Consider the following 16055-nt stretch of genomic DNA (forward strand, 5'->3'; position numbering starts at 1 on the left):
AAACCGATAATCATCAGTTTTGTGGGATAGGTTTGAGGGGACTGAGAAGCAAAAGATGTGTGGAGATCAAGGAAGATAGAGAAGTTAGGATGGTGTTAGCCTAGATAATTAGGAAAATGCTAGTAGTTAATGAAAGCAGGTAGATGACAGTTAAGACCCTAGGGCTGAAGACACACTGGTCACAGGGTGGAGAAATCCAGCCAGTGCTGATCAGGAAGCTTCTTCTCTGCTGTACTGGAAGGTGCTATGTAGGTTGTTGATGGGCGGCGGGTCATTAACAGTCTTACCCAGCTTTGAACCCTACAATAACTTGAATGGCATGAATACTATGTGTGAAGATCAAGGTCATAGGCTTTCACAAATGCTTTCTGAATGGATTCCAGGTCTGCTGCACAGGAGGAAACATATGCTGGGTACTGCAAATCTGGCTGGGGAGATCATAGGTTCCAGAAGTGAACCTAACCTACTGTTATTATCCTGCTAAATAGATGTGGCATCAAACCGCCCTCTAGATTTGTATCTCTCAACCCACAGACTAGTGCAGCCTTCAGCCCTCATTAGAGAAATGTTTTTGTGCAGTGGTTAGCATAGAAGCTCACAACTGATAATTCTGCAGAGAATAAGTGTCAGTGGGATGCTCAGCCATACATAGGACGTCTATATCATAACATCACTCCCAAGGCACAGGAACCACCACTGAAGAGCAGGTAGAAAGATTGTAGGAGCCATAGGTTCAGGAGGACTGGAGCAAAACTGTTATCTGGACAAGACCAAACCTCTGGTTTTACAACCTCACAGCAGGTTGCCTGTACAAGATCAAGCCAGTCAGCATTCTAGCATGGCATAGGAAAGGGCTAATGAGCTCCCGCCCCTCTATGGACAGTTGATGGCTTCTGGGGAAGGGAGAGTCGTTTTTCTTTATAAGGGTGTGGCTACTGGGAGGTAGACCATGCTACAGTGGATGGCCTCACACCCAGGAATATCTGGACAGAACAAATTGGAGCATATAGGTTATTAAATAATAATAAAAGGTGCATGAAGTTGGGAGGTTAGGGAGTTGGGGATGAGCCTAGGAGGAGTTAGAATACATTTCATACATTGTATGAAATTCTCAAAGAATTAATAATAAACTTTAAGAAAGCAAGTGGATATTTAATGTTGGAAGATGTTGGTTTTCTTTGGCTTTGTGGTGTTTGGGGTTTAAGGAGAAGCTAGGTGAGGTTTATTCATCAGACATCTGGCTATGTAATGGTGCCCTCAAATAGTCAGACTAGAGATACAGATTCGGTATCAGCCATGCAGAAGAGCCATTGATACTCCAGAGGTAATGACCAAAGGGTAAAGAACATACAAGAGGTAGTAGAACAAAAAGGAAACAATATTGTAGGTGTTGGGGAGAAGACACTTGCAAAAGATTCAGTGATGACAGGCATTCCTCAGTCTCAGGAAAGGCTGTCCAGCGTGTAACAGACCCAACCATTTCCTCTGTCTTCTTTCCACAGATGGGGAAAGTGATGCCTGGACAAGAACAGTGGATGATTCAAGGTCATAATCTTTTAAACTTTAAACCTGTATCATTTTTCCCTTTTAAAAGTATTCATTAAAAAAAATCAGTCCTCAAAGATCCAGAACATTTGAAGTTTTAACAAGTAGGCTAAACTGCACTTCAGAACGCTTTCTTTTTTCCCCTTGAGTCTTCTAAGCCTTGGGGTTGAGAAGGCCCCCAGGCCAAACAAGACTGTCCCGCCAGCGCGCTCTCGAAGTGGCCGCTGGAGGCCCCGCCCCCCGAGCGCGCGCCGCCGTGGCACGTCCGCGCGCTCCGCCCTCTCCGCGCGTGCCCTCCTGCTGCCCGGTGCGCGCGCAGCGGCGCTCGCTCCCGCCGGGGCAGGGCGGCCGCGGAGCAGCAAGAGAGCCCTGTGGCCGTGACCGCGGGCGGGCCCGTGATTCGGAGCCGGCCGAACGTGGCCGGAGCCCGCGGCTGGGGGAGGCGCGCAGAGAAAGCCGGGCGCGAGGCCGCCGTCAGGGTCGGGGCCGCGCTGAGGAGGCTGAGGAGGCGCTGAGGAGACTGACGAGGCACGGAGGAGTCGCTGAGGAGACGCTGAGGAGGCTGACGAGGCGCTGAGGCGACTGAGGAGGCGCTGAGGAGACTGACGAGGCTGAGGAGGTGCTGAGGAGGCTGAGGAGAAAATCCCCGCGCGCCTGCCCGCCGCCGCCCGGCCTCCCGCCCGCCCGCCCGCCGCTGCCGCCGCCGCCGCCTCCTCGGTGCGGTACCTCCAGGCTCGAGCGGCGGCCGCTGAGGAGCCCTCCGTCGGCGAACAAAGAGGAGGCCGGCAGGGCGGGGGCGTCTGCGGCGAGCATGGCGGACCGCAGCCTGGAAGGCATGGCTCTCCCGCTGGAGGTGAGGGCCCGGCTGGCCGAACTGGAGCTGGAGCTGTCGGAAGGTAACAGCAGCACCCCCTCAGCCCCGCGTCCGGGCCGGGTCCGGACACCTCTTCTCTGCCGCGCGCTCGGGGCCCCGCGGGCCGGGCCGCGCTGTCACCCCGGGGTGGACGCGCTCGGGGCCTGGGGGGCGGCGGGGACCCGGCCCTGGCCTTGGCCCCGAGAGGTAGCCCCGGGGCGGGTGCATGTGTGTGCGTATGCTTGTGCTGTGTGCGCGCGTGCTTGCTTGTGGTGTGTGTGTATGTGTGAGTGTGTGTGTGTATGTGTGTGTGCGCGCGCGCGTGTGCGTGCCACGGCCCCCGCCCTCCAGGCTCAGCTGGTGCGGTGCAGCGGCGATGCCCCCTGCACGCTGCGGCTGGGCCCGGAGTGCCCGGCTAGGAAGCAAGATAGAGCAATCTTTGGGGCGGCCGGGGAATAGCCTTGGTGGGGATGTGCGCTCTGCCCTAATGGAGAGGCGCCGCGTCCTTGGTGCAGCTGCACCAGCAACACCAGCAGCAGCAGCACCACCACCACCACCACCATCAGCAGCGGTGCGCTGCCACCACGTTCCATGCTTGGGGACGGCCTCCGAATGGCCTGATTTTAATGCGAAACTTGTCAGTGGACTTCGGGGTTGGATCTCTCCGAGGTTGCAGGCACTAGGTCCTGTCAGCGGGAGGAGATAGTAGTACTATTGTTCGGGCGTGTTGTGTGATGTGCTGGCTGAGTTAGAGCCGTAAAACCTCTCCCCTCAGGCCAGGTTGGATGCCTCATTCCCATCGTCGTGTCGGAAAGAGATACTGAGAATTTACGGTTGTCCTGCTACGGTGATTTCATGGAGCGTTATATACGGTTTTGTCTTTGCTGCTCATGGTGGACATCATGTGCTTAACGGTCATACGTTTCAGCTTGGGTTTTGTAGGTCCCCCCCCCAAAGTTCTAAAATGTATTTAATAATAAATATTTAGCAGTCATCCCACTCATTTTGTGAAGGCTACAATGTAATGATGTGGAGATAGGCTGTCTTCCCTTGAATTAGTATTTGGAGCCGTTTAGTATAGTGAACTTTTTTTTTTTTCTTGTAACGGTTTGTGAGGGCCAGCAGCCAGAACATAAATTTATTCGTGCCAATTTTCATCATCGGGGAGGAGCTGAAGTTGACTTTGTGTTTTCCCCTTTAACACTTTCAGGGTAGAGAAGGAAATAAACGTGGTGGCTGCGGTGTTGCTTGCGTTATCAGAGTCTCATAGACCGGACATTTTCTTCTATTACAAATTTGGGATTCTGTGAGGTGTTCTAGGGGCCGGTCGTGGGAAACTCCAATGGAAAGAAAAAGATAATGTGTTTCAGACTCTGCTTCTTGACTCTGTTCTGACCAGCTGAAAATGATGATGAGAGCACCTGAAAGGGTCCACCGTCAGAAAATTCAGGGCTGGATTCCACAAGGAACAAACAGCCTTTAGATTTAAACTGGCAGATGAAGTGTACAGTGTGGACAGACAGTAGCTATGAGGAAGCGTACTTGAGTTTTGTCAACCTTCAGATAGACTTTCTTCCCCGCTTACCAGCTCTAGTTTATCTTCTGCACCTGTTGTATTCACAGCATCCTTTCATTCATGTTGACTCAAAGCAAGCACCTCTGTTATGCCTGCATTACACAAATGTGATGAGTCTGTACCCACCCATACTTGAAAAGTGAGAAGTTTTCTCAACTCACCAGCACTGAGCCCTTTCTACAGGACCCCAGTCTCCCTGCCCACCAGGAAGTCCATTCATATGTATTCTCAAAGTCTCAGATAATGCCTGGGAACACATAACCTGGCCTGCCCTTGTTGAGAGTATCTGTCTATTTTGTTTTTCCATTGATAGCAGTCACCTGTTATCATCATTCACTCTGGAAGAATGAATGCTAACTTCTGGTTGCACAGAGAAGTGTGGAAGACCACTTTAGATGAAATGTAATTAGCTTAACTCCCTGTGAGCACCTTGTGTCTGTATAGAACTTAAAGGATTTAATGAGTTTCTTGGTGAATGGGTGTGCTCAGAGAGGTGTGTATGTATATTTGCATTTTTATATAAGCTATGTTGAGACCTGACCTAAGCTTTTAAGAATTAAAAAAAAAAAAATCAAAGCCTTGTGTCACTTTGTTCAGCCTCTGCCACTTCCTGGAACCTGCTCACTCCCCCCACCCCCCACCCCATCTATTAGATGTCTCATCTTTGACTTTATTATAAAGTGTGGCTTGTCTTTGTTGAATTTTCAAGTTGTGATTTACAAAAGGTCATTTGAAATTCCATGTCTTGTAACTAAAAGGAGTGTTTACTGGAAGAGATGAATCAACTTGTTTTCTAGTATTGCTATTTTGGGTCTATAGCATGTACTGGGTATTGTTATATGTTTCGATGCTGTTTTTATTTGATTGGGTTATTATTTGTTTCATAAAGAGTTATGCATTGACATTTTGTTTGCATATTTTTTTAAACCTTCCTGCTTTATTTTGTCTTCCCTTTTTTCTAGCTTGTCACTGCCCAGTGTTTCCTTCACCGAAAGTAGCTAGACTTTGCTTACTGTTGTAGAATCTTTTCAGAAAAACCCAAGAGGTTTTTGGAGGAGGTGTAGTGTACAGCCTCTCATATTGATTCTGGCAGGGGCTAGGGATCCTGGATCTGTTCAGACACTTGGGCTTGAACATGAGCTGGGGAAGAAGTCATGTTAGAGCTGGCCCCTGTAGTATGCCAGGTGGGGCCTTTCTCACACTCATAATTTTTAGATTATTTTTCTTCCTTAAAAAAAAAAAAAGAAAACAAAACCCAAAGCCCCTCACACTTTTTTTTTCCTTTGTGGCTTTAAAGGACCAAGACATTAATATGTGATTAAACATTATTTGACTTAAGGAAAAACATGATATAGGACCACCAAGCAAATTAGAGGAGGAAACAGAAAACATGGTATAAAAAACAGGCCTATGTTTTATTAAAGAAAAAAATCATTGCTTGACAGCCCTTTGGCTAAGACCAAATGTGAAAAATAACCCGATTTAGTTACCGATGGATATGCCAGTAGGTTTCTTTGTTAACTGGTCACTTGTTTCCTGGGCTATACCTTTACTTCATTTGGCTTAGAAGAGCTATAGAAGAGACTCCTTCCTACTCTTTCATTTTAGCTTGTTTTGATACAGGGTCTCATGTAGTCCAGACTGGACTTGAATTCCCTAAAAGAATTCCAAGAAGGACTTGGAATTTCTGATCTTCCTGTTTCTACCTCCCTAGTGCTGGTACATTCATGTACCACTATGCTCAGTTTATGTGGTATTGGAGATGGAACCTGGGGCTTCAAGCTTGTTAGGCTAACTGACCTACATCCCCAACCCATATTATGTTTGTTTTTTTCACAATGAGATGGCATCTCACTGTGTTGCTCTGGTTGATTGGTTTTGCATGGTTTTAGCTGTTCTCCTGCCTCAGTGTCTCCAGTAGACAGAACTAGTCCTGAGTCTTGCTTAGGTGTCCTGTTGCTACAGAATGAGGAAGATACATTTCTGCTACAGAATGAGCAAGATACATTTCTGCATAGCTTCTGTGTTATGACCCCTTTTGGGAGTCTGGAAGAGAGACTTCCAGCATTTCTAATGCCATCTAACTTTGTGTTCCTTCTTTTCACTGGAAAGAAATAAAACAGTTACCGTTGCAAAACAAGTGTGTTTCTACAAGTTTTCTTCCAGAGCTGTCTCTGCTTGTCCACCTGTACACACATGAATATGTTACATAAAAGCAGAAGGAGAACTGTTTGCAGGGAGAGAAATGAGGGGGATAGAAGGGACATAGTAGAGCATGGGTGGTGAATGAAAGCAGGGTATAATGGATGTATATGTATGAAAATGTCATATAAAATCTACTATTTTGTACACTTGAAATGAATAAAAAACAAAGACGTTGATGACGTTGTTAGTGTTTTAAATGGGTGGGCTTCAGTTTTAAGAGTTCTTCATAGTTGGATTTGAATGTTCTTTCTTTAATGAATAATTCTAGGTGTCAGATTTAGCTAGGGAAGTTACACACACACACACACACACACACACACACACACACACACACACACACACACACACACCACTGTAAGATTGTTTCAGGTACTAGTAAGATATTTGCAGTGCCATGGCCACACTTCTTAGATCTGACTTTATGAGGTGAAAATTTAACAGTGTGTCTATTTTGCTTCAAGTGGAACCCACTAGTTTTATATTCCTCTTATGGTTTGGAGGCTAGACGCTGTTGGATGTTATGAGTCACTTTTTGCCTTCCTCCTCCCAGCCTTTTTCAAATGGGTTGTCTCTTTATTTAGAACTGATTTTTTTTTAAAATAAAGCAGTGATTTATGGGATGGGTTGTAGCATTCTTCTGAATTGTAAAGAATGTATTGAATAATCTTAGTTTTGATGTCACATGTATCAACTGACTCACCTGTTCAAATCCTCATTATCAGACCAGTTCTTACGGGAAAAAAAAGCACCTTAAAAAGCAAACGCATGGTTGCAGTTACTGGCTTACTTTTGCACATTGATATTCTGGGAAGGACCCTTCCTTCCTTCCTTCCTTCCTTCCTTCCTTCCTTCCTTCCTTCCTTCCTTCCTCCCTCCCTCCCTCCCTCCCTTCCTTCCTTCCCCTTCTCCTTCCATCTTCCTTCCTTCCTTCCTTCCTTCCTTTCTTTCTTTCTTTCTTTCTTTCTTTCTTTCTTTCTTTCTTTCTTTCCTCCTCTTCCTCATCTTCCTTTTTGTAATGTAGATGATAATTTTGTTTCATTTTTTTGTTCCTGTTCCTTTTTCCTTTTATGTATTCTACTTTCAAGATATCTGACTTTAATTTTACTTCATGTTTTTTTTTTTTTGTGTGTGTGTATGTGTCAGTGTCATACAAAGGTACTCCCTGTTGTCAGTGCTCTGTTATTTTTTTTTTTTTTTTTTGCTGTGGGTCAAAATCTTGTCACATCTCAAAAGAAGTAATTGCATCCATTTGTTGCTGATGATGATAAATAGCTCTCTTAAAGAGGAGACTCTAATTGGGAATCCCAGCTGGTGGGGGGTGGTGGTGGTGGCACACACATCTAGAAGTCAGCATGCCAGAGGAATGACTATTTAAAGTCATCTTAGCATACATATGCAGAATATCCTTTTCCTTTCTTCATCATCCAGTCCGGAAAGAAAGTAGGGAAATGCTGTAAAACTGAGTTGTAAAACTGAGTTAAAATTGCTGCTGCTGCTGCTGCTGCTGCTGCTGCTGCTGCTGCTGCTGCTGCTGCTTGCTGCTGCTGCTGCTTCTTCTTCTTCTTCTTCTTCTTCTTCTTCTTCTTCTTCTTCTTCTTCTTCTTCTTCTGTATGTGAGGGTGGCAGTTTTGTTTCATTGTTGTTGGGTCTCTTGGGTGTTAACACGAGCTCTCTGTGGTGTGAACTATGAGTTGAGATAGTTCTTTACAGAAGTGCTGTGGATAATAAATGTAAAATCAGAAGAAAGGAAAGAAGAATGGAGGGAAACTATCTTGCTAAGTATGGAGGGATTCTATGATTGATGTAGACTAAGTCGATTTTTTTTCTTCTGCATTGATGACTTTAAATCATTTCTTGATTATTAGCTTGGGAAATGGTTTCTGTGAAAATCTGATCTTCTGAAATAACTGGAGACTATGAGCCTGACCTAAATCAATTCTGTCAGCACCAGAGAGGGAGATTCCATACATATGCCTTCCATGCATCTTTATTTTTTAAAAGACTAAATTCTCTGGTTAGTCTTTCATATTTGTGGCCTTACTTATTTGAGACATAATAGAACACTAAAATAAAAAAATAAAAATTTTCTCTGTAAACTTACCACAAAAGAGATGTGCAGTTGTTCAAGTTTCAACCTTATACTACTTTGTTGTTTGAGTTTTAATCATTGGACTGATATTTTAGTTTAGCTGCTCCTTCCTTATTGATGTTTGGTTGAGTCTTAGCTTTTTGCCACCTTCCTTTTCCTATAATATAAATGTAGGCATTTGGTTGATCATTTCACAAGATTTAAAGCTAATCCTAGTAGAAGGAATTGTATCTAGTTTTATGATTTTCAGTTGGGGAGGATGGTGGCAACTTAGCCTCTTTTCTGAAAAAAATGTCAAACCATAATGAACATGTAGTTCATTTGGGAACCATGTGATTCTCTTTGGGTTGGCTAGTGTTACAGAATCAGAGTTGAAATTCATTAGTAGGTCCTGTTCTTTTTGGGGTGCTGAGCATGTTGTGGGATGGAATAGGAAGGAAACATGACCCTTTGTCCTTTAGGACTGTCTTTAGTTCCTGCTGATCACTCATGTGTTGATGGGGTGGTTCAGAGACAGTCAAAGAATCAGAGCTGCTTTAGTTATAACAGTCTCAGGTTGAACCTTCTGTTAAGGAAGTATATGATTTGGGTTCATGTGCTGACTTCTCATCTGGGTACTTATTTCTGTATAAAGAGTTTCCATCCCAATTGTGTGTAGTGTGTAAAACAGAACTCTGGAGAGATGGGAGTCGTATCCTCCCAGCCTTTCCTCAGTTGGTCTTTTTAAATCATTCATTCCATGCAACCTCTTTTTCACTCTCAGATCATGGTGGATCTGTTACAGGCTTCTCTTAGTCTTGTGATAGAACCACATTTGTTTACTGTCACTCCAAAGAAAAATGGGAACATTTATTTTATATACTTCTTTTACTTAGTTTCCTTTCTTGCCAAACTAAAATCTGCTTCCCTATAGAGATGAAAAATAGAAGGTTTTCCTCAATCTTTCTAAGGAAGAATGAGGAAGGATTTTTTTTTGTGGGGGGCACATTAACTTGAATATTAAAAAGTAAATAGGGTTATTAAATCTTATTGGGAGACTCAGTATTGAGGTTACAGATATACTAACAACATGTTTCTTATTAAATCTTGCATAAAAATGCCAAGAAACAGCTGTGTTTGATGCTTGCACACCTGTAGTCCTAGCTACTCCAGAGGCTGAGAGTTTGAGACCAGCTTGGGTAACACATCAGAGTAGTAACAATAACAATAGTGATAATAATTATAACCATAGTAATGTCAAGAACATCTGAGAGTGGTTGTAAAGGTGATATTCTCAGAGAAGATGAACAAGGAGAATCCTTTAGTTGGCCAAATGCTACAGAAGACTAGGTTCACTTAAGAGCCATTTGTATGAAAAGATAGGGTTGTGGGGATTTAAAGCACCAACATCCATTTAACTTTTGATGATCTTGGATTTCTTTGGATTGTTTTAAATTTTTTTTGGCAGGGGTGGGGGGTCGGTGTTTAAGACAGGGTTCCCTATGTAGCCTTGGTTGTCCTGGAACTCAGTAAGCCAGGCTGGCCTCGAACTCAGAGATATGCCTCCCTCTGCCTCCCGAGTGTTGGGATTAAAGGTGTATACCACTACCACCACCCAGTTTTGTTTTTGAATTCTTATGTGGAGGAGTTTGTGCTAGGACCCTCAGAGTTTTCAGGGCTGAACATCTGTATTTGCCTGTTGGGAAGCCCTCTTTCTTGGCTCTGTTGAGTGCCAGGATCTGCTAGTCAGTTTCAGTATTTTTCCTCTGCTGACTGATAGTGTTAGAGAAATCTACCTTTAGGACTGAAACGAAAGGCTGGGCATGGTAGTACATACCCCTCATTCCAGTACTCAGGCGTCAGAGGCAAGAGGATGAAGAGTTCATGGTCAACCTGGGCTACATAAATAGCCCCTTCCCCTAATTAAAAAAAAAAAAAAAGTGATGAGAATGGGATTAGATGAGACAGGGCCGCACTCTTACTGGGTAAGATCCACTTGTATTTCTTTCCTCCACCATGTCATTAGCTTGGGCAGAGTTCTCCGAACCTCTTATTTCTGAAAAAGAAAACAATCTTTTTCTTGAGATAGTCTCATTGCATTTACTATGTAGCTGAGGATGTCCATGAACTTCCGATCCTCCTCTCTTCACTTCCCAGAGTGCTGGGATTACTAGATTGTGTCCCAACACCATTCTTGATTCATAAAGTGCTGAATTTAGGGCTTTGGGCTTGCCAGGCAAGCACTCTAGCAACTAAACTGCATCCCCAGCCACTTAGCTAAAGAAAACAAACAGAAACAAAGAAAAAAGGAATTATTTGTCTGTATGTGTGCCCATTTGAATACCTACTGCTTAGGTATTCAAAGTACGTTCATGTGCAGATGGGGTCCAGAGGATATTGGATCTCTTGGAACTGGAATTATAGGCAGTTGTGAACCTGCCCAATGTGGGTAACTGGGAACACTACCACAGTTTCTTCAAGAGCAATAAACACTTTTAGCCACTGAGTCAACTCTCTAGCCCTAGCTTTTTTTTTTTTTTTGTTTTTTGTTTTTTGTTTTTTGTTTTTTGTTTTTTAATAGCACTTTACCTAGGTAGTTTGAAATAACAGTGATGTTGAAATGTGGTTTAAACTTATTTTTGCATATTTTAAAAATTTTCAACAGGGTTTTCTGTAGCTCAGGCTGGACCAGAACTGCTAACCATGCCTGGTTTTTAAGGAAATCTTTCTCAGTAGATCTTCCTTGGGTGCATACTTCATACTAAAGTAGCTATCATGTTGCCTCAGTGCAGCTTGATTATTACCAATTTTAATGCAGCTTTATTATTAACATTTTAAAAGATACAGTATGTCTTTTTTTTTTTTTCCCAGTGGCATCTTTTAATTAGTACTCATTTAAGAAAACTTGGGTGAGAAAATTTGGGATAGATGCCTAATAGAATCTGAGAAGGTAGTCTGTCTTAATTTCTAATCTTCATCTGGGGCCTGCCTTTGTGTTTGCACCAGAGGCAATCCTAAAGTTTCGAGAATGTTTGGAGCACTTTCCCTTCCTCTCCCTGCTCATGGAAGAGTAGAATTCTCTTTTGTCTGTAGTGATGGCACACACCTTTAATTCCAACACTTGATAGGCAGAGGCAGGTAGATTTCTGTGAGTTCCAGGCCAGCCTGGTCTACAAAGTGAATTCTAGGACAGCCAGGGCTACACAGAGAAACCCTGTCTCAAAACAAAACAAAAATAATTCTATTTTGCCTTTGGAAGTTCATCCTCTCAGACTGGTGGTGTTCACCTATCAGCATAGAGAAGTCAGAAACAGAGCCGGCATCCACCTAGTCAGCTCTGTGCTAGGCACTGGAGATTTATGAGCAGTGTGGTCAGCAGGAGACCACATTGAGGCCAGGCAGCTCCCAAGATTGCCACCTGGAGCCTTATTCTCTTCTAGCTGTTGATCTCCCAAGTACAGGCAGGATCTTTTTTTTTTCTTCCTTTCTTAAAAATTATTTATTTATTTATTTTTAAATTTGAAACAAGCTTCGTTTATATGTCAGTCCCAGTTCCCTTTCCCTCCCCTCCTCCCCTGCTCCCCACTGACCCCCTATCCCATCCTCTTTCTGCTCCCCAGGGAGGGTGAGGCCTTCTTCCATGGGGGCTCTTCAAAGTCTGTCATATCATTTGGAGCAGGCCATAAACCCTACCCCTGTGTGTCTAGGTTGAGAGAGTATCCCTCTGTGTGGATTGGGTTCCCAAAGTCCATTAAAACCTTTTTTTTTTTTTTTTTTTTTTTTTTTTTTTCCATTTTTCAAGACAGGGTTTCTCTGTGTAGCTTTGTAGACCAGGATGGCTTTGAACTCACAGAGATCCAACTAACTCTGCCTCCCATACAGGCAAGATCTTACTGTGATGTGGCTCTGAGCCTCAGTCTTCATGTGCTGGATGCCTGTGATTGGCCACGGAGATCTATATTTTGCAGGCTTTGAGCTTTGAGCACTGTTTAGATTTTTGGGCATACTCATTTTTTTTACCCACTCTCTGTGATAAGCTTTTTCTTTTAAAATGAAAACTGAAGTCTACCCTCCCCCTCTGTGAATTTAATGGTGTTGCAGAAATCATAATTTCGATTATGTTTAACTACCGATTTAAAAAGAAACAAAGTAATGATGTAGAATTGCCATTTCAGGGTACTTTATTTGGATTCTTAAGAGAATGTTATCAGGCTCTGAAAACATGTTCTGGTCTTATTTTCCTTAGAGGATATAATGGTTGCTTCAAAGCTGTTGAGATTTGGTAATGCATAGTAATCTTTAAGGACTTCTGTAAGCAAGGGGACAATTTCATTGAAGTCAAGCCTTTGAAATATACATAGTGCTATCAGCCCTGCAGGGTTGAAACTTTGTTACTAGTTACTTTTTATTCCAATAATTACAATTTCAGTGTGTGTCATATAGGGAAATTCTAGAAACACAAGACTTGGTTTTCATTATTTTGTCTATTAACTTAGGTGACCATAGTCTTATTTGTAAATGTATGGGCTCCTGCCAGTGGGTCACAACATTGATATGGGCCCAATCAGAAATAGTGCTTTGGGTTATTTTGCTGTTGCTACCATAATCCAGATTATAATTTTCTCCACATAGTTACCTGCAATTAATGAGAAAAGAAAGTAGAATCTGCTTTTCTTTGATTCATTGTACACAAATGATATTTTACTTTGATTTCATATAATCAAAGGGCTTGTTAGTATTTTAGATTGTTTTTAACCTCCTATTATTAGGAAGAGAAAGTCTAGTGAGTTCCTGTACTCTTCTAATAATCGTTTGAATGTCTTCAACCCCCCCCCCCCCCGTTGTGTGTGTGTGTGTGTGTGTGTGTGTGTGAGTGTGTGTGTATTTATGTGTTTGTGTAGGCCAGAGGTTGATATCAGCTGTCTTGCTCTTCATTCTGTTTATTGAGGCAAAGTCTCAGGATAGACAATGAGATAGAACATCAAGTGGTTTGAATTTATCACACATGCTGTGATCTGTGATCTGTGGTTTCCTGAAAACTTGCCCATGAAAGTGTATGAAAGGTCAAAGTAGCTAAGCTACAATTAACACCAAAGTTGGGTATCTAGCTTTTGCCTGTTGAGGTGGCCTAGGGAGGGCCAAGCTCTGGAAGTATATCCCAGTCAAATAGCAAGTCCATGAGGAGAATTCAGGTTTTCATTCTACTTGGCTGTGATGGGTAGAGGCATACACTATTTTTTTTTTTTTTTTTTTTTTTTTGTAGCTCTCAGCCTCTAGAACCTTATTTAAAATCTAATCCATGGCTAGGGATGTAGCTTAGTTGGTAGAGTTCTTGCCTAGCATTTGTGAAGCTCCAAGTTAGATTCCTAACACCACATAAATCAGATATAATGGTATGTGCTTGTAATCCCACTATTTGGAAAGTGGCGGCAGGAGGATCAGAAGCTCAAGATCACCCTGAGATACGTAAGACCCTGTCTCAATATATAAAGCTATATACAGCATTTATGATCTCAGGGATTGATAAAGAGTATCTGATATGTAATTTTTAAAATTTTCTCTATGCTTGAAAATTTTGCATGTTTTTCATAGAAAGCAGATACAGAAAAATGCAGTCCCTTGGGATTAACTTTTCTCTATAGTGTAGTTTAAGAATCAGAAGGCTGGATATGACAGAGCTTCATTAGGAATTTTGATTTTTTTGTTTGGTTAAGAAAATGCTGATCATTCTTGGCTATTCTAAATCAGTATTCTAAATCAGGTTTCAGGAATCACCTCTTCAGCATCCCTACAGGAAAAGAATGACTTCTACAGAAGCTTCCTTTATTCTAGCTAGAATGATTATGATCATTTTAAAGCAGCTACCAATCACTTATGATGCAATCAATGTTTAGCTGTTTCATGTTGAGTGCTTTGATTTCATGTTAAGTGCCTATTCAGTGTAATAATGATCTTCAGTTCTTGCAAGGATTGGACCATAGTTAATAAACATAGGAACACAGCTCAGTTTTGTGCTTCCTACCCTGAACTACAGTACAAGTTGAAGTAAATGGTGTATAATTGGGATTTTGGTAGATTTTTTGTTTCTGTTTTTAGTAATTCCTGGGCAAAAGAGATCTTGCATCAGTCTCCTGAGTAGCTAGGACTACAAGTAGGTGCTTCTTGCTACTTTGCCTGGTAGCTGGAACTTCTAACTCATATGTTATTACTTTCTAGTGTGAGTTCTTATTTCTGATCATGGGGCATAGGGCTCTCACTGTCACCACTTACTGGTTGTTTGTTATATGCTGAACACCAAATTAACTTGAACATACTACTTTTCATTTTTTATACTTATAATCCAAATGTCATGCCTATTTTATGAACAGGAAAATGTGTTCTGAGAGCTGAAGTGATGTTAGTTTAAAGTCATGTGACTGAGTTTCAGATTAGACTCTGGGGAGTCTGGCTTCAGTCTTTGCTTAAGCATTCCCGTTACATGTTTGGATTTAGCTCTACCTTTTCCCTGTTTGAAGCAGGTCAAGCACAGCTAAAGAAGGAAATAGAATTACCTTTTCTTTTTGTTGCCACCCTGGGACTGAAAGCAGAGCTATGAGCATGCTGGGTAAGCACTTTACCAATGAGCTACATTCCAGCCCAAGGCAACAACATGTTTTAAAAGATAAATTTCAGAGTATATGTGGTAGTTTTTAGTTTTTACATATTTACTTTCATATACCCTAAATGGTTTACTTTTCTCTACTGGTAGAATAATTAACTTAATTACCAGCCATCTCTTGTACAAAATTCTATGATGGATATTTTAGGAAAATACAGTCTCAAAAAGATACTATACTTCCATAACTATAATTTGTTGAATAAAATTGTTAAGATTATTGCTTTTTAGTTATCCTGTTTTTATTTTTAGTTCTTGAGAGGAAGCTATTTAGAGATTATGTGTAATTGTAAAAGTAACCAAATGATTAGAGAATCTTGTTAAATTATATAATATATATAACATATATCTTTCTTTTCTTTAAACAAAAAATATTTAAAATGTTTTTTGATTAGTTAATTTTGCATGTGCTTATGATGTGTGTGTATGAATGAATGCCATGATGTGTGTAGAGGTTAGAGAAGAACTTTGGGAGTTAATTCATTCCATCTACCTTGTTCTTTTAAAATTACAATTTGCTTATTTGTTAATTTTGGTGTGTATGTATGCACATGTGCTATGGCATGCATGTGGAGGTCAGAAAACAACTTGCAGGAGTCCGTTTTCTATTTCTATCATGTATGTCCTTCGAATTAAACCCAAGTCATCAGGCTTAGTGGCAAGTGCCTTTACCTTCTGAGCTAACTTGCTGCACTCACTTCAACATTGTTGAGGAAGGGTGTCTTTTGTTTCCCCTTAGTATTTTTCAGGGTAGCTCGTCCATGAGCTGCTGTATAATTTTCTTATTTTCACTTCTCATTTCACTGTAACAGTTCTGGGATTATAGATTAATGCACTCCATGTGGCTTTTTACTTGGGCCCCAGGGATTGAATTCAGCAACTGAGCCATCTGCCAGGTACATAAATGAAAATTCTTTTTTTTAAAATTATAAACAAGATTGTTTACATGTCAATCCCAGTTCCCTCTCCCTCCCCAAATGAAAATTCTTAATCTGAAAAAATGTTAACAGAAAGGATCATGTCTAAAGTGGCTAAAATTTTTATGTGGTGTGTGATCATCTTGGGATATTGTCTTGAGAAATTTTGTACAACAGCTATCTTTATTCAGACTCATTTACACCCTGTTATATTCCCTGATTATTCTATTTGTATT

The 16055-nt window shown here is 41.8% G+C and overlaps 1 protein-coding gene across 4 annotated transcripts in view; it reads left to right on the forward strand.

Moving 5' to 3' along the window:
* The first annotated feature begins 2136 nt into the window (after positions 1-2136).
* LOC100754252 (disco-interacting protein 2 homolog C) overlaps positions 2137-16055 on the forward strand; it is a 391750-nt gene continuing 377831 nt past the window's right edge. For 3 of the 4 annotated variants that reach the window (XM_027405065.2, XM_027405067.2, XM_027405066.2), the window contains exon 1: positions 2137-2441. In XM_027405065.2, coding sequence (XP_027260866.1) covers positions 2357-2441 — 85 coding nt within the window. In that variant the 5' untranslated portion in view covers positions 2137-2356. The remainder of the gene's footprint in view (positions 2442-16055) is intronic. The other variant, XM_027405068.1, reaches the window with a different exon arrangement.

Source organism: Cricetulus griseus, chromosome 3 (assembly GCF_003668045.3).
Source record: "Cricetulus griseus strain 17A/GY chromosome 3, alternate assembly CriGri-PICRH-1.0, whole genome shotgun sequence".
Lineage (NCBI taxonomy): Eukaryota > Metazoa > Chordata > Mammalia > Rodentia > Cricetidae > Cricetulus > Cricetulus griseus.